The sequence below is a fragment of the Tasmannia lanceolata genome, unplaced genomic scaffold (genome assembly GCF_043159265.1).
Source record: "Tasmannia lanceolata isolate RefF3 unplaced genomic scaffold, GAP_Taslan_0.1 ptg000008l, whole genome shotgun sequence".
Classification (NCBI taxonomy): Eukaryota; Viridiplantae; Streptophyta; class Magnoliopsida; order Canellales; family Winteraceae; genus Tasmannia; species Tasmannia lanceolata.
In genome coordinates, this window is record NW_027518685.1 from 60,568,642 (window position 1) to 60,592,213 (window position 23,572).

Genomic DNA, 23,572 nt, shown 5'->3' on the forward strand with positions numbered 1-23,572 from the left:
ACCCACAAAGGACGTACGTAAACTTTAGGTCAAAGTCGCAACAGGCTAACACATTTTGGGATGGGAAGTGCTTACGACAAATATATCTTTTTTGAATATCCTGAGATACTTTTGCATGAATGTGGGTCCCGTCAAATTGCACAAATACAATCCTATAATAAGGACATTCAGATGTCAACAGTAAGTGTTAACATACCGGCCTCAATTACTAACAACCTTCAGTCGAAATGCGTAGCTATCGTAAACGTACCTTAAAGTAAGGCGTAAAATTAGGATTATCAAGGATTGCCCGTGGTGTCTCCCTTGATGGACGTACTATGAACATGTCTTGTAGGATGAGAACAACATCGAGAACCTTATTAAAATACTTTGAAACAGTAGCCCCTGACCTTCTTGTGGTTGCCCTAACAGTACGATTCCTTTCATTGTGTGCAATCACACTTAAGAAAATAGCCACCTGTTCCTCAACAGTGCAGTGAATTGTGTCTTCCAACAATGTTGTGCTTCTGAAAAGGCCAACGAAGGTGCGGAAGCACCGAACATCCATACGAAGAAGAGCAACACAATGGTTCTCTGCGTGCGTGATTTGTCTAACAAAGGTCCTACGGGTTAAGTACCCGCTTTAGTCGAACCCTAAGCGTAACTGCGGCCGCCGCAGAGATTACTATAGCTGCAGCTTGAAGGATCAACATCCGCCTATCTGCTGGTTGACGAGGCATGATGGTAACCCTACCAAATACTAAAAAAAATAACATTTAGGATAACAACACAACCGGCAAAGACACCATAACCACATTCACAACCATCGAAACAAAATTCCTACAACCACCACCAACCACCAAAGCACTGACAAGCAACCACAACCACCGTAACACCAAACAACATCATCCACAAAGCACCCACAACCACTCACAACCACTAAACCACCAAACCACCAAACCACCAAATACCCATCAACCACCAAAGCACTAGCATCCATCCAGAACCACAAAAACATCTAAACCAAACCCTTCTCAAGAACCAAAACAACACTCAAACAAGAACTCAACAAGTACTGAAATCACATCCAACAAATTAATGAAAAATGATTGCAAAAATCGATGGAATCACAGTAAAAAAATGTCTAAAATAGATGAAATCTTATTTTATTGTAAAGAGGTGATGATGTTCAACAGATCTTTAAAAATCAAACGGATCTTTAAAAATAACACATATCAGAACTCTAAAAATCCAAACCGTAAGGCCACGTTTTTTATTGTTACAACCAGAACTTTGTTATAGAAAATAAACCACAGAACCCTAAAAAAACAACCGTATACACATCAATATCAAAAATGAAACCCAAAAAAAAAGAAGAAACCCTAAACCCTAATCTCGAAATCAACCACAAAAAAAAACCCCTAATCTAGAGAGAGGGAAAGAGAAAAATAAACCATAATTCATGGAAAACGAGTTTAAAGAAAAGAAAAACCATCAAATCAAAACAAAACCAGAAGTTTCTTTAACAAAAAAAACACAAAACCCTAACAATTGAACCCCCAACATAACAGATCCTCTATAAATCAGAAACTCTCTGAAAGAAAAAAAATAAAAAGATGAAGCTCTCGCATGGGGAAGAAGGAACGAAACAATACCTTGTTCGACAGAGGAGAAAGACGTGCTTCGTCGGTATTTGGGTACTCGCCGGAGTATTTACCGTGACCGGAGTGCCCGAGGAAGATGAAGACGAGCGGCTAGGGTTTCGTTTTAAGAAAAAGCAACTAACAGAAAGAAAAATGAGAAGAAACAAAGGCAATAACAAGAAATCAGACCATAAAAAGGAAAAAATTGAACCCCCAACGGGACAGATCTTGTATAAATCAGAAACTCAAAGAAAAAAAGAAAAAAAATGAAGATCTGACATGGGAAGAAGAAACGAAACAGTACCTTGTTTCACGGAGGGGAAATATGAGCTTCGACGGTCTTCACGCTTCTCGTCGGAGTGATTGACGGCGCCGGAGTGGTCGAAGAAGATGAAGACCAATGGCTAGGGTTTTGTTTCCCCTTGAGGGAGTAAAAAAGAAGAAACTTGATGTATTTTCTCGCGCGTCGTGAGAAACCCTCTTTCCCACCCTTTTTGACGGAATTGGCGAGAAAATTTGGCGAGAAATTTTTTTTTCGACGTATTACTTTTGATATTCCATGTCACTAATTCTACTTTCCTGAGAAGGCAAACGAACAGTGGGATTGTATCTTTCCCGAGAAAATTTACCCTATTTTCCTTTCCTTTTCCTGAGAGGGCAAGTGAACAGAGCCTAAGAGAGCCTCAATCATACAGAGTACATATAGAGGCAGGTAAACTACAAGAAGTATCATGTCATCTCGACGAGGTATATGGGTCATATCTATCTCCTCATAAGTATATACACGGTGAGAATCATCGCAAACCCATCGGTAAGTGGCTACACGCTATGGCCTTTCCGTACTATAGTACGAGGCGTAATATTAATAATAAACAAAACACTGTGTATATAGATTATGGCCTAAAAATAAAAATTCCTACCACAGGAAATTCTACAGGGATAATCAGTTAATTCAATGACATATGTGCAAAAAGAATGTGAATAATCATAGGAAACAGAAATCATACTTGTAACTAATATTATAAAAGTCAGTCATCACTTGCCTTGATATTGAAGCCTAGGTGATCGTACGAAGTCCTGGTACTGATATGAGGATCTTGAAGACGAAAAATCAATCGTAGCTTTTCTTCTTCCTTTCTCCTTTCTTCTCCCCTCTTTCTTTCCTTTTCTTTAAATTTTTAGGTGATTAAAAATAACCCTAGATTGGTTTATTTATAAACTTAACCTAGAGTTTTATTTCAAGAAAGATTCTAATTATTAGATTCCTAATTATAATCCAATACTAATTTAAGAATGGTGGAAATATCAATATTGGGTTTCCTAGCTTATTCTAATATATTATTAGTATTTAGGTTATATTAGGTTAATTTTGCATTTTATTTTTTTAAATAAAACAACCGTAAAGTTGCCTAGTAAGACAAAACTCGTAATTATGCCTAACCCTAACAGACAAATAGACATAACTTGCTCAAATCATGTCCGAATCGCTAAAACTTGGGTCCGTTGGATAGGTATTCGAAATACCCATCTACCGGGACCAAAATCATGTCGAACGAACAAGATTTGATGCCCCAAAAATAGGTTATACTAAAAGTGACGAAAATACATTATGACCGTCGATTTTTAAGATCGTTTAATCTAATGCGGGATAGAAAATACACAAGAATCTTAAAGATTGGAGATCGATCTAATATCTAATTTACATATCCTACGGTTCGAAAACTCAAAATCGAAGATCTAGCCGTTAATCTTTGATCAAAAGATCGACGACGTAGATTTAATTAGGATTTGAATCTTTATAGGCCCTTGTTGGGAGCAGGTCATTACAGCAGATCTGGACCGTGCTCTTCGACGCCGATCGGCTGACCTGGACCGTGCTCTTCGATGCCGATCGGTTGACCCGGACCGTGCTCTTCGATGTTGACCGGTAGACCTGGATCTTCCTCGGGGCTGCGCTCGTTGAGCAATTGAAGGCGAGGGCGGTCTAGTTCGATGTGTGTGTGTCTGTCTTGGTAGGGCAGCCGAGGATCTTGGTGTGGAGGTTCATCCGGAAGCTCGGCGGTGATCTCCCTTCTTCGGGCTGGCTGATTCAGGGGATGAGCCCGAGCTATAAGATGCTCTGTCAAATTCCTGTAATGAGATGCCAAGGCCTCAATTTGTTGAGGTAGGGTGTTGAACTGTTCACCAGCCGGAGGTGGGGCCTGCACTAGGGGATGTTGGTTCTCCGGTCTGCCTTCCTCGGGTGGTATGATGACCTGGGAGGTGAGCCGCTGTCGACTTGACCTGCTTCTGGGGGCAGACCGTGCTCCCCTGACCGTGGTTCCATGAGCACCTCTCCTTGATCCTACCATTTAAGACCTGATTTGGCTTCTGTTCGGGTCCCACGGATGGCGCCAATTTGTTGCGGTCAAAATCTGGTAGATGTTGAGCTGGAGGCAAGGAGAGATCACTTGTCCTGCGCACACAGACAAACGGTTAGAAGACCGACCTGGAGGTGTTTCTTCAGGAAGGCCCTCTGACAATCAAGTCAGTTATAGCAACAGATAGTGAAAATTCAAAGAATATGGTAAGTTTTGGGAAGCGCGTCCTTTACCCTGGGGTTATTGCCTGCTATTTATAGTGAAGAAGAATTAAGGAGAATTAGGTAATTGTCCTCATAGAGATATTACCATATTGCCCCTTGTACGTGGAGCCCCTGATTGGGTGTGGTCATCTATCATGTCCTTTTCTACTTTTCAGGGGAAATTACCTAAGTGCCCTTATGCCTGGTGGGCAGTCCCTTATCGGGCCATTATTTTTACCCCTATAAAAAACAAAAGCTGAAGACCTTCCTTCAGAAGGAATTTTGCACCAGTGACCTAGGCCGTCTCAGGTACTTTATTGGGATTGAGTTGGCTTATTCCTGTGGTGGACTTTCCTTGTCCTAGAGAAAATATTTGCTGCATATATTAGAGGAGACAGGTTCCTTGAGAGGGAAATCTGCTGACATGTCCATGGACCCTAATGTAAAGCTATATCCAGATCGAGGAGATTATAAGAAGGTCCTGGTAGATAAGGAGGCTGGTTGGCAAATTAATCTACTTGACTGTCACCCGCCCTGATATTTCTTTTGCGGTGGGATTCGCTTATCAGTTCATGAGCTCACCATGTACTTCTCACCGGGCTGTAGTTATTCAGATAATTAAGTACATGAGTTGTCCTGGGAAATGTTCATTTTTCAGAAAACATGGTCATGTGAAACTGGAAGGGATTCATTGATGTAGGCTGGGCAGGATCTCCAACAGATAGGATGTCAACTACGAGATACTGCACCTTTGTTGGAGGAAATTTGGTGTCGTGGTGAAGTAAGAAACAAGACATGGTAGCCAGATCAAGTGCTAAAGCAGAGTATCGAGCCATGGCTCACACATCTGGGGAGCTGACTTTTATGGTCCCTTTTATCTGAGATGGGTATTCTATTCTCATCTTTAACATCGTTGTATTGTGATAATGAAGCAACAGTCCATATTGCCTCAAATCCAGTATTTCATGAGAGGACTAAGCACATTGAAGTGGATCATCACTTCATTCTTGAGAAGATTCAGAAGGGTGGAATATGCACTGTATTTACTCGATTTGGAGATCGGCCGATATGTTTACCAAACCATAAGGGCAAAATTGAATGATAGTAACAAGCTGTGAATGTATGACATATACACTCCAAGCTTGAGGGGGAGTGTTAGATGAGTTATGTAGTTTGTATATTAGGCTAAGGGTTTACTAGTTATTTCACTATGTATAACAATTAGCAACCAGTACACCTATATATATATATCATATTTGTGAGAGGGCCTGTTGAAAACTCTCTCACTCTTCTCTCTCTGTTCTCTTACCTCTCTCTTTCTCTCTCTTCTTCTTCTTCTTTCGATTTCCCATTCAACAATGATGATCCAAGCGCCATTGTACTGGTCAAACTTCTTGCTGCCTTGCACCTTGTGATCAGATAGTTGGATGAGGACCCCGTTGAAAATAAAGTGGAGATTTTAAAGCTTTTTTACGCTGTGACGTGTTGTTTGGGAGTAGAAGCGTAAAGCTGCACAATTGATGCAAAAGGACATCCACAACCTTTTGGGTTAGAAACATGCGTACTGTATACACACACCCTACAATGTTGTCAGAATGTTATTGGTATAAATATGATAGCGGGCTTGTGATCTTTGAATTTTGACACCGGAATTCTTTTCCATTTTCTTTTTCTCTCCCATCTTCTATGTTGCATCTACATATAGTATATTACAATATGTAATTTGAACAATGTTTTCTAAGAAGGTAATCTCTTGCATCTTCTTTTTTTTTGCCACTATATTTTTGTATTAAGCAATAAAACTAGGAGTATAAATTATCAACGTAGGAACAATGTTGGTTCCTAGCCTGCGCAATATGATATAAGTGATTATAATATGTGTAGCATTAATTATGAGAGCTCCAACTGTAAATTGTAAATTGGGAAGATATACATAGGTGCTGTCACAATCTGAGGATGAAGCAGAAGAAAACACAAAGAGATCACTTATGGAGATAAACAAAGAAGGAAAAAGTTTCAAACATGTCATCTAGAAAATAATAGAAGAGGAGGAAAAAAAATGACAGCCAAAAGGATTAAGGAAAATGGAAATAATAGATTAGTATTTTTGTATTGCTCGTAACCGAAAAGTGACAATTTGTATTTTAGGTTTCTCAGATAGGCTTTGGGGAATAAAATATCACTAGTCCGAATCCAATTTCTGGTTCCTGAATTATGTCCAAATCCAATATTTGATTTCTGAATTATGGTTGATATCTTTTAGTTTTGACCTCCACTTCCTCCTTGTCCACACCATCTTTTGCTAGCCTATCTGCTTGCCCGCTAGCAGATCTCTTCCGGTGTTGAGTTTGTGATCCAATTTCCCGAATCAAATCTCTTATCACTTCTATATCCTAGCTATCTTCCAAGGTCAACACTTGTATTGCTAGCCTAGGCAATATTACATTTGATGAGTCCTCTTCTACCACTAGAGGGCCACATCTCGACTTGGTTAACCCCCAAGTAGCGCTTTGGCCTCTGCCTCTTTCGTGTCACAGATTCCAGCAGGTACAGAATAACGCACCACTTTTCTTCCCATTGAGTCACTAACTATACCCACAATACCCCATATCTTTAAGTTATCATTACTGTTTCCTTTTTCTCGTAATCCTTTTGGCTTTTCTTAATTCTACTTCACCTATGTATATCTTCCCAATTTACAATTTCTATCCTACAGGTTTTTCTATATCCTATGACAATCGGAGACATGTTTCCGTTAACTAATCAGCACATGTGAAGTTGAAACTCTTTTGCATCTTTTCTCGTCTTTTGAACTTTTCTTTTACTAGCCGAATTGATGGGCTATCACTTGTTGATCACTAAATACAAGGGCGGTCCAATGCACGAGGCTCCCGCCATTGTGGGGTCTGGGGAGGGCTAGATGTATGCAGCCTTAACCCTGCTTTGCAGAGAGACTGTTTCAGTGACTCGAACCCGTGACCATCAGGTCACAATGGAGCAACCTTACCGTTGATCACACAATCTTCAAGTTTTTTTTTTTCTTTTTTGTTTTTGGTGCTCTATAAAATTTTGGAAAGCGTTCAGCATTGTAACTTTTGTAGGCATGTGAAGTGGTCTAGTTCATGGTTTAATTCCTTGAGTTTGTCCTCTTAGACCTGATTGCAATTGTCATCAGCCATGCACCAAACAGCTTCTTGCCGAAAAGCAGGAAAGTGCCAAAATCTCCTTATTTCCGAACGAAACAAATTAATCAAAACCTTAATGAAATTTTCCAATAAAGCAAACCTCCCTATAACATCATGTGTACAAATAAATTGATCGTATTCCAACCCAAGTGTACAACTTCCTTAGGAAAAGGGTTGGGCAGGTTGTGAATTTACTAACAAATTATACCCAAAATGCGCTTGGATCACACACCCAAACAAAACCCAATTGAGCTAGCTACCATTTGCCGGGACGAGGCCCGTGTAAAATTATTAGGGACACCTTTCATTGGCATTATAATCACAAATATCTTTGATATTTTGATGTGTGCACTCGTGGTCGGAGGCCACACATGAGATGTGCTGAAAGATATCCTAAGATTAAGCTAGGAACGTTGGACTCTTCCAAATAAAGAGGCATGCTATTTAGTTAGTTTGTTGAGGATAAGTAGGCCAAGATTTGTTAGTGGGGAGGATATTTCTCCTAGACGTGGTTCTCTGTTATTCCCTTTCTGTATTTAACTCTAGCTGGATAATAAGAATTTACAGCAAACTTACTCGTACGCATCTTTTCTCATCTTTTTAACTTCTAGTTTACTGTCCAAATCGATGGACTATCACTTGTTGATTTCACAATCTATAAGTTTTTTGTATTTTGGTGCTCTATAAAAATTGACAAGCATTGAGCATTGTTAGTTTTGTTTCCATGTGAAGGCCTTGTTCATTTAAAGATTATTTAAAATTATGGCAACCGATTGTGAGATTAAAACCAATTATTGGACCCAAATGCAATTTGAGTCCATGATTGTTTTTGGACTCACAAACTGTTGTCATAATCTTAAACGAACAGGGCCGAAGTGTTCTAATTCATGGTTTAATTCTACTTTCTTTTTACCTGTGAAGTGTCATCATTTTACTTTTCTTCGACTTCTACTTAACATGCATCCAAACGGACTATAAATGATTTATATCCATCCGCTTCTTTTAGCAGGCGAAGGATCCAAGTCTCGGCAAAGGATCCTCCGAGTCTCAGAGAAAGAAATACAAGTCAGAAGTGCAGAAGTTGTTTTGAAGCAATGCAGGAGAAAACGTGATCTGTAACTGTTTAGGGTATGTTCTTCAGTTTTAGACAGGGCAAATAGGCAGAACAGAATCGCTTGAAGTGACTACTTTGTCACTGCCAAATCCTGCTCAAAATTCAGAAACTGCAGAACATTATACTTTTTTTTTTTGTTCTTGGCGGCGGAAAAAAAGAAGGGAAATAAAAGCTAAGAAGAGCTGCCGAGAAGGGTTGAAGTTCATCAGCCTGTGTTAGATGGAAAAGGAAAAGGATTATCGTTTTTTCAGTTTAGATACGATTTGTCTTTTTCTAATAGGACAAATGGACAGGGGTGGAAGTAACTGACTTTAAGGGTGGGTATTAGATAAAGATAATTGTTGGAAGTAACTGATTTTAATTGTTGTATGTAGTTCTTTATCTTATGCATGGTTGTTCAGGTCCAGACCATGTGGGTTGTCCAATAAAGTTCTACAAAATCAATGGTTTCGATTGCTCTTACAAATACCTCTACTCTCCCCCGTGGGACCCAAAAAAACTGATCATTAGCATTGATACCTAGTATAATGCACGCATTGTTCTCAATTCTGACCGTAAGATTGGTGATGATTGCACGAAATTTGGGTGTGTTGAGCCCACCAGTGGATACTGGCCTGTTGTCATTGGCCCCACTTTGATCGGATGATCCCAGCCCCTTGATCTGTTAGCCTCATTTAGGCTTCTAAAATATTGAAGTTTGTAAGGCTAAATCATAATAGATGAGATGTTTGTTCGGCATGGGACCATTTTGGTCACCTCACGGTCTACCATATTGAATCGGTTTCGATTACACAAACCTAGCGTTGATAATTGGGATTAATCCTATCCAAACGGTGACCTTTCACTCTAGTGGGTTTGATCGGGTTTATTGATTTTAAGAGGATTAAGACTGAAGGGCGCCCTTGCAAAAACCTATTACAAGGGTGCCTCCATCGCCACATAGTGCATTTATAATGGCACATAGCCACATATGTTTGTATTTTCTGCGCCATTCTTATACTCTTCCTTTGTATTTTAAGAGGACTGATTGGGTTTATTGACTTTAAGAGGATTAGGACTGAAGGGCGCCCTTACAAAAACCTAATACAAGGGTGGCGCCCCATTGGTGAATCTTCACAAAGTGCATTTATAATGGCATATATGTATGTATTTTCTGCGCCATTCTTATACTCTTCCTTGCCCTCATAAATTCACTTTATGGAGATGGACCAACTGGGGCGCCCTTGTAGATGGTTTTTGCAAAGGCGCCCTTCAGTTTATCACAACTAGCCATCTGGAAGCACGCACTACTGAGGAAACGAAAACTATACAAAAATGCAAAAATGTATAAGGCTATACAGACTCAAACAGAGCAAACTGATTATTACTGAAATGATTTGAACTGTTTCAAAGGCCCAACACAATAACAGATGGCTCCATGTGCTATGGATTCATTATTTGGATTCTGATCCACGAGCAATACCAAAGTGTTTCTCTAATTTTAAAATAAGGTGGTCCCACCTGAGATCTCCATAGAAGTACCAAATTGGCAAAACTCTATTGTGCTCGTTATCAAAACATGGTAATGCGAATATCAGTAGCTCGATAGAGTGCTGAATATCAAAAGTGGAGAGGAGTGTGTATATCATTTCCCAAAGAAAAAAAAATGAAATCTTCATTCTTTTCATGTAGGGCTGGCAATTTCACCCGAAAAAGCGGGGATCCGCCCCGGGGCGGGGATTCCCCGATTTGAGAGGGGAAGGGTAAGGGGAAGGGGATTTTAAAAATTCCCTGGTGCGGGGAGGGGAAGGGGATGGAGTTGTCCCCTCCCCGCCCCGCCCCGCCCCCCCCGTCTCGCCCCATTAATCAATGCCATTTTTTTGTATATTTTTAAGTGGATTTTTTTAGGAAAACTATTAGAAACTCTGTGGATCGGCTACAAGATTCCCCCAAACATAGACTTAGCTTGTCTTTTCCTTTTAATTAGCTTCTGAGAGCATTTTGGGAACTATAATAACCTTTTGAGTGAGTGAGTGTATGCAATTATCAAAAAATCGTAGTGCCAACATCGGTAGCCAAAATAAATTGCATTTTATTATTAAAAGTATGGTATGACCCGCACCATACGATGATCCAAACCATCCATTAGATGGGGCACACCCTAAATAGTTTGTGCCCCAAAAATCATTTCCATAGGTTGATCCTAACCCTCCGATCTATAGAGGAATAGGATCATTCAGTACCTCTACAGATCGGAGGGTTAGGATCAACCTAAGGAAATGATTTTTTGGGCGCAACCTATTTAGGGTGTGCACCATCTAATGGACGGTTTGGATCATCCTATGGTGCGGGCCATACCTTACTTTTAATAAAGTCAGGGGTGCGATCATCAGAATACAGTAGTGCTCATAACATTTCCCAAAATTAATGATCCAAAATGGGGTTTGGATGTTGGGTACTCTAAGTGGTAGGCTATGATACCACTTGACCTAAAATTGAAGTTGGATCGAATCCAATTAGCAATGTGCGGAAATCCCATCATCCAACAACAGCTACTGTCGGTCCAATGGGTCCATCCATCCATCGTCTACACACAAATACCGAATATGGATCTGCCCTCTCTTATTAAATCTTCAAGTAAAAAAACACTGCAAACAAGTGAAATCTGGACGTTCGTTGCTGCCCAGCATTTCAATCAATATATAAAAAAGAGAAGACAAACTCCTTATACCAATCTCTTGCTAATTTAATTAACAGCTAGCCTATCGATTGTTAGTTTATAACATTTTTATATATTGAAATTGCATCAAGTTGATTAGGGACACCCAGCATTAGTGTATCAATGACTAAAGAGGGGCTGATGTTGGGGCGGGGCGGGGCGGGCATTTTGTCCCCGAAGGATGCGGGGAGGGGAAGGGGATTAGATATTCCCCGCAGGGAGGGTAGGGGGATTCCCCACCATCCCCGCAGAGGGGAGGGGAAGGGGAGGGGGGAAATTCCCCGCAGAGGGGAAGGGGTAGGGGACCCCAACATCCGGCCCCGACCCGCCCCGTTGCCAGCCCTATTTTCATGCAAACTAGAGAACCAAACAGTCAAGTATCTGTCCCCACTCTCCACATCAAAATACTGGAAAGGGGACCCCACTTATCGGGCCCATTTCCCATCAATATCAAAGATCCACCTATTAGTGAGTGTACACTGGATCATTTTCAATACCGGGCCAGGTTTGTAAAGGCCAGAGTGGTAATAAAGAGCTTTACGTGGGACGGAATAGACCTGAGCCAGGTTGAGATTAGTTCATCAAAGACGGAGAAAGTCAGGTAATTTGAACATTTTGGAATTTTATTTCAAAATTTGGAAGGAAGATTCACAATAAAGAATCTTCGCACTTTTTTTGCCTTTTCTTTTTCCTAGTGTATTTTGTGTCTTGAACCCAAGACCTTTTGTGTTTTGAACCCAAGACCTTGTGTTTTCGTGTGTGATCCATGTGAGTATGGTCAAACCTAAGAAGTTTGTCCCGCATTGGAAAATGAGAGAAGAAACTTCTTATCCATATAAGAGGTACAAGTGGAGGAAAGGCTTGTGCCTATTGAGGGGTAATAGTTGATTTGTTTGGATGAGCTCATAGTTGTCAACCTATGACTCGACTCGTAACTCGATTTCTTAATTTTATGACTCGTGACTCGACTCGACTCATGACTCGTAAGAGTTTTTTACAAGAACAAAAATTTAATTGAAAAAATAGAATTATATCTCAAAAGATGAAGCGTGTAAAAAAAAAACCATTAGCACATATATAAGGCACAAAACTAAAAATATCTATCTATTCTATAATATATACCAAGCATGTAACTTTCCAAATGTCATTCGCCTTTTCCTGTAAAAGTTTTTCCTAAAAAGTATTTTTCCCTACACCATATTTTGAACTTTTGATGGAGTGGGGTCCTTATTCTATACCCAAGAATAGCAAAGGTAGGGTCCACTATTTTACACTTGATCCGGTGAGCCCACCAACTCTATTCAAACACATGCTTAGATCTTGGGACCAACTATTTTACACCTCGATCATGCTATGATGGGGTGGGGCCCAATATTTAATGACCATGACTAGGATGGGTGGGGCAATCATCTCTACCCAAACCAATGCAAAAGGTAGGGCCCACCGTCCACACAGAAACCTATGCATTTGACTGGAGTGCACCATTTTACATCTCATGTTTTGATGCAGTGGGCCCCACCATTTTACATCCATGCATAGCATGGGACTATATACTAGTAATAAATAATTATATGCTTGTAACTTGCATGCCAAAAAAAAGTAAGTTCTAAGTTCCAACTTTGAAGTTTTCAACCATCAAAACAAGAAAGCTGAAGCCCAACGACTCGTAAGAGTCTTAATTTTTGGAGTCGACTCGCAACGACTTGTAAGAGTCACCAGATAACTTGTATGAGTCTTCAACAGAGTCGACTCGCCCATGCGACTCGCCTCGAAAGCTTAGTAACTCGACTCGATTCGAGAGTTAACTCGTACGACTCGTAAGAGTTTGACAATTATGGATGTGCTCATTTTAAGGTGATCTATAACACACACACACACACACACATACACACTTGCGCCGAGCTAGGCTAATTCAGGGTGTGGGCTCTTCAGCAGAGGCAACTTGCCCATGCGCTCGTCACCGGGAGAAATTTGGTTAAAAATAAACTAATAATAGATCTTCTTTGGGTTTTGCTGATATGTTGATGTTTCCGTGAAATTTCCTTTTTTTTTTGGGTAAAAATGGGAGATTGGGGATTTTGAGATTTTATTCTATTTTGGCTTGAGTTTGTTGGTGATAAAAATGTAAAAATGTGGCTTTTTAATTTTCGGATATTGATGTACAATTTCTGGTTGCATGTTAATTATTTTATGCCGGTGGTTTATTTAGGGTTTTGTTGTGTTTTGATCCAAATAGAGAATTTTTTCCCTCTGTTCCGAGGATTTTGCTTTGTGTTTATGGAAGTAGGGTTTTGTTTAAGTGAGTAATACAAAACCCTATTGAAGTGGACATTTGCTATGTCCTATGTTTTCATTTGTGCCCATAATTAGGTTAGAAAAGGTAACATAAAGTATTTGTTAACTTTCTATACATATAAAATTCAAAGAGAGCTTTTAGTTGGATATGGTCGATGTGGAATTAGGGTTTTATTTAGCTAGAAGGGAAACTGTAATTTATCTCCAACCCTTTTTTCTTACATATTTTGATGAAGCATAGGTATCCTCCCCGTATCCTTAGAATTTTATGCATTTTTTCTTATCTTATTAAAAAGGTTATTCGTCAATTTCAGCTCAAATATCTATGGAATAATATTTTTCCCGTCTGACTTGAACCTAACTAAAATAACAAAGCTTTGGACACCATCGATCCGGAAGGTATGCCACTAGCAGCTACTACCTATACACATCTGCCTCCCTTGAAAGCTCCACTTTGCTTATTTCAGTATTTCTTTCTTTGAGTATTGCGTAGGATCCCAAATGAATTGGCTTATTAAAAAAAAAAAAGCCTTGTTCTTTGGAAGATCTATCTCGTGTCTGGGATTGGGCACAATGTGAAAGATCTTTTAGAGGCACATACTCCTCCCGGGGGTCGACTGGGCCGATCCGCCCAAGAACGATGAGTCTTGTGGAGGTACGCAAGGCACGGACTCCGCACCCTTCACTGACTTGCGCCCCACCACCACTTCACTACTTATTCTTGTCAAAACCTGAGGAATTCGATTCAATAGTAGCAGCATTCTTTTCTTGACTATTTGCATCCCTCAGACTGTAGTCTTTTCATTCTCCTACTTTAGATCATATTGCTTTGAATTTGTATTAGAGGCACTAATGCCAAATCCCAAGAGTCGGAATTCTCTGTATTAGAACTCTGTTACCAACAAAATTTATAAGGAGCCAGAATTCTCAGGAATAAAACCAAAAAATATACACAAAAAACACATGACTTGGATTGCAAATCTACAAACTAGAACACTCTTTTCAAAAACCGTCCTACTTGGTGACTTTTTGTGTGTGCAAAAACTCCCTTTTTTTAAACAAGTGCAGCCTCCATTATTCAAAGATCGAAATGGGAAGTGATATATTCACCACCTTTTCTTCCAAGGGACAACCACATCTACTATTTATGTTCCACCATGTTAAATTTGCAAATTAGAAGATTTTTTTGGCGAAAACTTCCCATTCTGTGACTCTTTTATGCAAACACTCCTTTTTTAAATACAGTTCACCCCCTTTTTCTTTGTTGGGCCAGCCCCATCGACTATTTATGAATTATGATTACACTTTTATAAGAGAAGGGGGGTGCCTAAGGAATAAAAGGGTGCGAATATATCCTTAAATGTAAAACAATTCTTCGGCCCCACAGAGGGTGAGATAGGAGAGATTTCGTATTAGCGTGTAATAGTTCGCAACTAGTAAAAGGGGCCGTACCAAAAAAGGACTTAAGAAAATCATAAGTTCATAACAACCACCATCTTTTAGCGTTTCGTATCTTTGATATTAATCCAGTTTGAATCCATAACCAATACAATCTCTTCTTTATATAGTTGATGTTAATCCTATGTTCATTGGCTTCTTAGTAGCTCATCATTTTCCTATTTATAATTCCAACCTTCAGAATCTAATTTCTCCTGATAAGAACGATGCCGGAATCCGGCGATTCATATTTGTACCTCGCAGTCACTCCATCGGCGGTTAGCGCGGTGCTGATTAGTAGAAGGGGAAAACATGAAAGGCCGATATATTATGTCAGCAGAGTTTTACACGACGCAGAAACTAGGTATCAAAACATAGAAAAATTAGTCTATGCCCTTGTAATCCCCGCCAGAAAACTCAAACCATACTTTCAGACACACCATAATTCTCCTTACAGATCAACCCCTACGGAAAATCCTGACACTTCTGGTAGACTCATAACTTGGGTTGTGGAACTAGGTGAGTTTGATATTCAGGTTCGCTCAAGACCGTCTATCAAGTCACAAGTTTTGGCTGATTTTGTTGTCGAATGGTTGGTACCGACTCAAGACTCGGGGGGGGGGCGGGCAAGAAGGTGAGGCCAAAGTGTCGGAGAATTCTTTGATAACTCCCCCTAAGAATTCTTTGATAACTCCCACTAATAACCCGTGGATGTTATATGTGGACGGGGCCGCTAACGCCAGGGGATGCGGAGCTGGATTAGTATTGGTCGGTCCCGACAATTTTCTCTTGGAATATGCAATAAAATTGGAATTCAAAGCTTCCAATAACAAGGCCGAATATGAAGCTCTGTTGTCAGGACTTGACTTGGCAATTGAAATGAATGCCAATTGTCTGAAGGTTTATAATGACACGCTTGATAGTCGGACAAGTTAATGGAATATGTGAAGCCAAAGAGCTTAGAATGAAAAAATACTTGGAGAAAATGAAGGAAAATTTGAAAATTTTCCAGATGGTAGAAGTAGTGTAGAGCCCCAGAACCATGAATACCAGGGCTGACGCTCTTTCCAAGATGGCTGCATCGGATGCTGTTGATACAGGAACTACTTACTTTGAAGTTCTGAAACCACCAAGAATAGATTGGGAAGAAATTTTGGAAATTGAGTATGAACCGAGTTGGATGGATCCCATCCTGAGGTACTTGAAGGATGGTATCTTGCCAGAAGAAAAGAAAGAAGCCCGACGTTTGGTTGCTAAAGTAACACAATATATTTTTTATGGCAAAAGTTTATGTAAATGATCATTCGGGAGGCGTTGTCTTAGCTCAGAAGATACTCAGGCACTGACATTTTTGGCTGACACTTATAAAAGATTCGAAAGAATTCGTCAAGAAATGTCAGAGCTGTCAAAAGTTCGCCAATGTAACTCGCCAACCTTCCAGCCCATATACTCCTATGTCGAGCCCGATACCATTCGCAGTGTGGGGAATGGACCTGCTACGGCCATTTCCTCTATCCAAAGGGGGTTTCACAATGCTGTACGTGGCTATTGACTATTTCACTAAGTGGGTGGAGGCAAAGGAGGTTGTCAAAGCGGATTCCAAAGCTACAGAAAAGTTTATTTATCATGACATCATATGCAGATTCAGAATTCCAAAAGTATTGGTGACTGATAATGGAACGCAATTTTCTAGTGAGTATTTCGAAGGCTTCTGTGAAAGGCTGGGAATTGAACAAAGATTCTCCTCAGTGGGACATCCGTAAGCCAACGGACAAGTGGAAGTAACCAATAGGACGTTCCTCCATAGTTTCAAGAAGCGATTAAACAATGCCGGGACTCTTTGGGCAGAAGAGATCCCAAATGTACTTTGGGCATATTGAACCACCCCGAGGACATCCACTGGGGAATCACCTTTCAGCCTTACATTCGGAGTTGAGCCTGTCATCCCAATAGAAATCGGCATCCCCTCGCCTCGGGTTGAGGCATTCGATGAATCAACTAATCCAGAGCTTCTAAGGAATAGTCTTGATCTCATTGAAGAAAAAAGAGAAAGGGCAAGAGTCAGGAACACTGCTTACTAACATCGAGTGGCCAGGTATTATAACTCTCGAATTAAAGAGCGAATTCTTCGAGTTGGGGATCTTGTCCTTCGACGAGTGGAAGTTTCAGACCCTCGAAACTCTTGGAAACTCATTCCAACTTGGGAAGGACCATATCGATTCGCCCAAATCCTACGACCCGATGCATATCAATTAGAACGCCTGGATGGAACTCCAATTCCCCGAAGTTGGAATATCGAAATATGAAGAAGTACTACCAGTAAGATGGTTACTTTTCCCTATTTGTTTTTTTTTATTTTAAAGATATTACTCCTCTGTTGTGTCCTTTGTTTGTGTCTTACAGGGAATTCAATAAAGAGTATTGTGTGTTTCTCCAAAGACTTTTAAGTCATCTCCATAACGTGCCTCTCCATTCGAATAGGGCATAGCCACTCAATTAAGCTTTTAAGCTAATTGCAGATGGCAAGAGGGAGTGCAACCCACTCTCCGTTTAACGCCCTGTCCTTTTCAGGACAGGCGGGCATGCCAACTCCGAGCTGATCACTTGTGAGGATAGGCTGCTGACGTGTTAGAAAACACAAAAGGAATACCCAGACACTATGCCTTGAAAGGCATGGTAGAGGTATTCCTTCTCCAAGAAGCCACGAAAGAGAGGAATCAGAAAGATGCAACCAAAGTTTAACTCTCCCAGAAAAGCTTCGGACTACATATACTCCATCCACCTAAGATTCGGGCAGTCGCCGATGTTCGCTTTCAAAAGAAAAAAGAAGAAAAAATCGCCATCTCCATAGAATGGTAAGTTTTATGAAGCCGATTCAGACACACACACACACACACACACACACACACACATATATATATATATATATATATATATATATATATATATATATATATATATATATATACTAATAAAACACCCGTGCGATGCACGGGCCGACAAAGAACCGTACGGACGACATCAACGGTTGATCCAAACCGTCGATGTGATGGAACACAACATCAATAGGCCGTGCCCGTAAAATCAGTTCCATAGGCTGATCCTAGCCCTCCAATCTATAGAGGTTTTCATCATATGGTGTTCCTCTTCATGTGCCCGGAATTCGTAAATATTTTACAAGGTGTGCCGGAGTCGTAATATCTCCAAAAAATTCATCAGGAAAAGTAGTTTGTTCGTAATTGTCGTATTTCGATACCTCCTCTCTGTAGTTTTATTCGTAATTGTCATATACAGGCACCCGTGGTCCGTAATTTCCCTACAAAACTTTAATAAGTAATGATTATTATCGGTAGCTTCTTTCGGTACTTATTATTGCTAGCCACCTTTCCAGACATAGTATTTCTGCCAGGTTTTTCAACACGGCTAATAAGACAAATCTCTGAACACACACAATTGCAAAGGTCGGGTGAGACGTAGTCTTCGGAGAAGGTGGCTAGCAAAATGGAAAAACTTTTCCAAAATTTTTTTTCTTGGAAAAGACGAATGACATTTTGGAATCCTACAGGCTTAGCATATATTATATATATATATACAGAGAGAGAGAGAGAGAGAGAGAGAGAGAGAGAGAGAGAAAAGTGAGGCTACTCGGTCGTGTAGCTAAGTTAGCTACACCACAACGCTATTTTTCCGTCACTTAACGCATAAAGCGCGTCTAACATCCGATCAAAACCATCTCAGCCGTTAATTTGAAAAGGCTATTGTGTTAAAAAAAAACCCTATCTTCTCTCCCCTTTTTCTCTCCACCGAAATAGGGAAACCCAAACCAGCGAAATAGGAAAACCCAACCCATCTTCTCGTCGTTTCTCCCCAACGAAACCCTATCGTTTCTCCAATCCAAACCACCGGAAGAGGAGAAAGCCCTATCGTTTGCAGAACCATCGAGGAAGAAGGTACGCTCCTCACTTTTGTACTTTTTAAATCTTTCTCCTTGTTCTCTCAAACAAAACCCCCTTGGGAGGGCAGTAGCGAAGAAAAACGAAATGCTTGTTCCTATTTTTTATGTTTACTGTTTTTTGTATTGTTTGTTCCTCTCTTTGATCATATCTTTTTTTTTCTAAGCACTTTTTTCTCCATGAAGCTTGAAATATCGAGCTTTGTAAACCTGATGCTCATCTTGAATGGTTTTCTGTCTTTTGTTTTCCATCAGATTTGCGGGATTTAATTAGTGCTGGCCCTTTTTATATCAACATTCCCTTTTCACGATGATTTTTGGTGGTAGCCTTTTTGCTATATTAATGCTTTTGGTAGTTAGGGTTTCCATATCTAAAGCATTTACAGTCTCTGAACCATTTTTCATCTCTGAAGCATTTACACTCTGTGGATGTGTAAATGAAGTATTTTCTTATGTTGCTGTTTTTTCCTTGTATTTTACTGTTTGACCTTAGATGAAATGCCCTTTTTACAGTGCATGCTCTAGATCTACATAATAATTTGATTTTCCAAAGCTCTAGATCTACAAATTTAATTTGGTTTACAATTACAATTACAGTGCAATTTTCATCTCTTGTGCATCATGTTATTGTGTAGTTACTATTGCAGTTTTCCTAAAAATTTCATCTTAAATGTCTCTCTGTGTGTGTATGGTGATAAAAAGATGGAAACATTCTCTTATAAGTTTGAATTAATGTTGCTAAACTATTATTGTTTGGACTTTCAGCGTAATGGATGATTCGTTGTCGAATGTTTGGGGGTTATCTATTGATGAGGTTGACCCCAACATATTACTTATGGATGATTCTTTGTCGCAACCTGGTGGTTTATTAAATGATGAAATTGAGGGTGGTTTGGTTGGTGGTGAGGAGGATGTGGAAAATCCCAATGAGGGTGTTGTGGTTTGTCTTGAGGAGGATGTGGAAAATCCCAATAAGGGTGTTATGGTTTGTGTTGAGGAGGAAATTCCGATTGAGGGTGGGAGCAATGCACCTCATAAACCGGTGGAGAAACAACAGTTTGATAGTGAGGACGTTGCATACGATTTTTACAATTCATATGGGTTGTCTACCGGCTTTGGAGTACGGAGATGTAGGATCATCAAGTCGAAGAAAATAGGAGAAATGTTATGGAGGAGACTTGTGTGTGATAAAGAGGGAAAGAGATATGAGAAAGATAAGAGAAAGGAGGGTAGGGAAGTTAAAAGGCGTTGCAATCTAAGAGAAGAAAGTGGAAGTCAAACTGAAAAATGGGAAGTGCGAAGTTAGCGCTTTTGTAGACGATCATACTCATGAACTTACCTCTCCACCGAGGAGACGTTTGCATCATTCGCAAAACAAATTTCATAAGAATGCCACATGTAAAAATTTGATGACCGATCTCGATAAGATTGGACTGGGGCCTAGTCTAATTAAAAGGGCAATTAACGTTACTATCACAACAAATCAGGTGGTCACCCATTTAAGAGCACAAAGGGCTAACAACATGGGAAAAGAAGCAGTTGAAATAGCCACAAAATTTCACCTGAAACAATCAGAAGATCCAAATTTCTTCTTTAAAATGGAGTTGGATGTTGAAGGGAACTTAAGATCGATGTTTTGGGCTGACTCAAGGGCAAGGGAAGCTTACTTGAAATTCTGTGATGTGGTAGTATTTGATGTTACATACAAGACGAATAGGTATATAATGCCATTTGCTCCATTCACTGGTGTTAACCACCATAGGCAGTCTACCTTATTCGGATGTGCTCTTCTAGCCGATGAGAAAGAGGAGACATTCACTTGGCTATTTAAGCAATGGTTGGAGTGTATGTTTGGAAAAGCTCCCGGTTGTATTATTACCGATATGGATGTTGCGATGAGAAATGCAATTACAACCGTTTTCCCAAACACGCGGCATCGGTTTTGCTCGTGGCATATTAATAAGTACCTAATCGAGCATGTTCCTGCCATGCGAGATTCCACTAGTGAATTCTTTAAGGAGTATAATCATTGGTTTTACAGGAGACAGATAGAAGATAGTTTGACAGAATGGGAGAAGTTAGTGGAGAAACATCATGTTGATGAAAAAAGTTGGCTAGGAAAAATGTGGGAGCTACAGAGACACTGGGTACCGGTTTATTTTAGAGACACCTTCACTGCCGACATGACTTCCAGTTCATGTAGTGAAAGCATGAATGCCTTCTTTGATGGTTTTGTGAACCAGAACACTACATTACAAGAGTTCGTGGAACAATACGATAACGCACTTAAGGATCGGCGTGAAAAGGAATCTGAAGGAGATTTCAAGTTTAAAACTTTAAGTGTTATATTGAAAACAAGGAGCACTCTGGAATCACAGGCGGCAAAAGTTTATACGAGTACAATGTTTAACATATTCCAAGCACAATTTAAAGATAGCACCGACTGTTGGGATGAGGAGTTGGGTAAGAATGGTACCGTTTCAAAATATCTTGTAGGATTGAGCGACGAGAATAGGTGAAAATGGTGCAAGGTTGTCTTTGAGGAATCTGAATTTGAAGGTGTGAAGGCTACATGTCAGTGTGCGATGTTTGAGACCGGAGGCATTTTATACAAACACATCCTACGCATTATGAAAGAGAAACGTTTACTTAGCATTCCTGAGCGATACATCTTACATAGATGGACAGTTAGAGCAAGACATCATTCGGGTGGTGGGGTGGCTACAAGCCAAGGTGATGATGATGATGAAGTAAGTCCTCTTCAGAGATGGTACTGATTAGCGAAGTTTCATAGAGTGCTAGATAAAATTCAAAAAAATAAGAGCCTTCGCAAGAAGGTGGATGAAAGTTTAGATTTAGGGTGTGCAGAAGATGAAGAGGATGAGAGAGACAACCCAAATGTTTTGCCAAACAATAGTAGCCAAGTACAGTCGAATTTTGTGAGCGAATCAACTGCGTTCTCTATTCGCGACCCCATGGTTGTGAGAACTAAGGGTCGGCCTAAGACTACCACACGGTTTAAATCTGGTGTTGAGAAGTCTAAAGAGATGCCAAAGCAGCGAACATGTGGTAAATGTGGAGGAAGAGGGCATTATATAACTACATGCAGACAGGGAGAGGGAGAGGACGAGAATGAGGCAAAGGAGAATGTTTCTTAATCAGTCATTCAATTTCCTAGTAATAATACAACTTCTTCATTTCTTATTTTGATAACTGATAGTATTCGAAAAAATTGAAATAATATGATTATATCAGCTGTTCCAGTAGAACTTGGTGTTTTTTGTTTTAATATCTTATTTTGATATATTCATTATTCTTACTCCCACTTTTATCTCATGCAGGTGAAGGTGTAAAAGCTCCAGGTCGTTCAATCAGTTCAACTATCTGGAATTATCAGTTGTTATTACTTGTTGTCCTATTATGGTTCTATTGTTTACTTTAAAAAAATTATGGTTCTGTTGAACGGTTCTATTTCTTTGGTGCTATGGGTAGTAAATGGGAGGAAAATGCTTGAAGTCTTTGAAGTGTAGTATAATTACATTGTTTGAAGTGGTCAATTAAACAGTTATGTTGATAGAGCAAGTACATTGTTTTAAGCATTTATGTAATGTGTAGTTTCTGTGTGAAGTGTTCAATTACAGGGTTCTGTTGATACATCAAATATGTAATGCTTCTCTTCATACAACAAATTATGTAATGCAAAATGCTTCTGTTTCCTTGGAAGCCAAACAGGGCCTTATGGTTGCCATTTGGATCAACGGATCTAACCATGTAAACAAACACCATAAAGAAAGCCGTGAGATTAGAAAAGGAGAGTAGTTTACAATGAACCAAAAGAGTTGTGACAAGAGATTCATAATTAGGAGAACATATCTGGTACCTGAGCGTGAAGCCCAGTGCAGGACCTTGATATTTGATCTAACAGCAGCCAATGAAGAAATAAAAAATCTTTAAAGATATAAAAAAATAGGTTTTTTTATATCAAAAATATATTGGGGATGGAATAAAAAAATTAGTAGGATGTATACATGTGAAATTTACAAGAAAATGACATTTTAAAATCATTTAGGCCCTCGAACAAGGAAAAATCAATCATATTTTGAGTGGATTTTTTTGTTCCCTCACCATTGGATAAGATAATGTTCCAGGGAAAAAAAAATTAAGGGCATCCAAACATGCCCTTATATGCAAATAATTTCAGAGGTATCCAAAGAGGCCAAACTGCATCATTTAAGGTTCACTGCCATAAAGGGCCTATTTGCAATTTACAATCGAGTGGGTGGATATTAGATGCCATCTAAAGAATTTGAAGCAGGCAGTAAATCTGAATTATTGGGATGATCCAAATTGTTCATTTGTTGGCTCACAATTATGTGTTCAATTACAGGATTCTGTTGATACACCCTAACCTCATTTGTTGGCTCAAAATTGGGTGCAACCCTTCAAATTTGATCCAATAGCAGCGCTCTTTTTCATCTTTTAAAGGGGATGCTATTGGATCTAATGTTCAAGGGCGGTATTTAATCCAACAGCAACCCTCCTATTCTTATTAATCAAATACAACAAATTTATAATCAACATTTGTTGTAACCAACCACATTCAAATAAGCTAGCAGGCGGAACAGGCACAATGTTTCAAAACCTGAGTGACATTCATCCACAAGAGTTTGATTACATTAATCCATTACCAACCACATCCAATCCAT

At 39.7% G+C, this 23,572-nt stretch overlaps 1 protein-coding gene and 1 pseudogene across 2 annotated transcripts in view; both read left to right on the forward strand.

Annotated features, from left to right (window-relative positions):
* The window catches only part of LOC143885408 (uncharacterized), a 28,227-nt gene extending 19,293 nt beyond the window's left edge, over positions 1-8,934 (forward strand). The window contains exon 6 of one of the 2 annotated variants that reach the window (XM_077389565.1): positions 8,380-8,934. In XM_077389565.1, coding sequence (XP_077245680.1) covers positions 8,380-8,460 — 81 coding nt within the window. In that variant the 3' untranslated portion in view covers positions 8,461-8,934. Of the gene's footprint in view, positions 1-8,376 lie in introns of both variants that reach the window. The other variant, XM_077389564.1, reaches the window with a different exon arrangement.
* An 11,455-nt stretch (positions 8,935-20,389) lies between these two features.
* LOC143883124 (protein FAR1-RELATED SEQUENCE 5 pseudogene) lies at positions 20,390-22,219 on the forward strand (annotated as a pseudogene).
* The last annotated feature ends 1,353 nt before the right edge of the window (positions 22,220-23,572 follow it).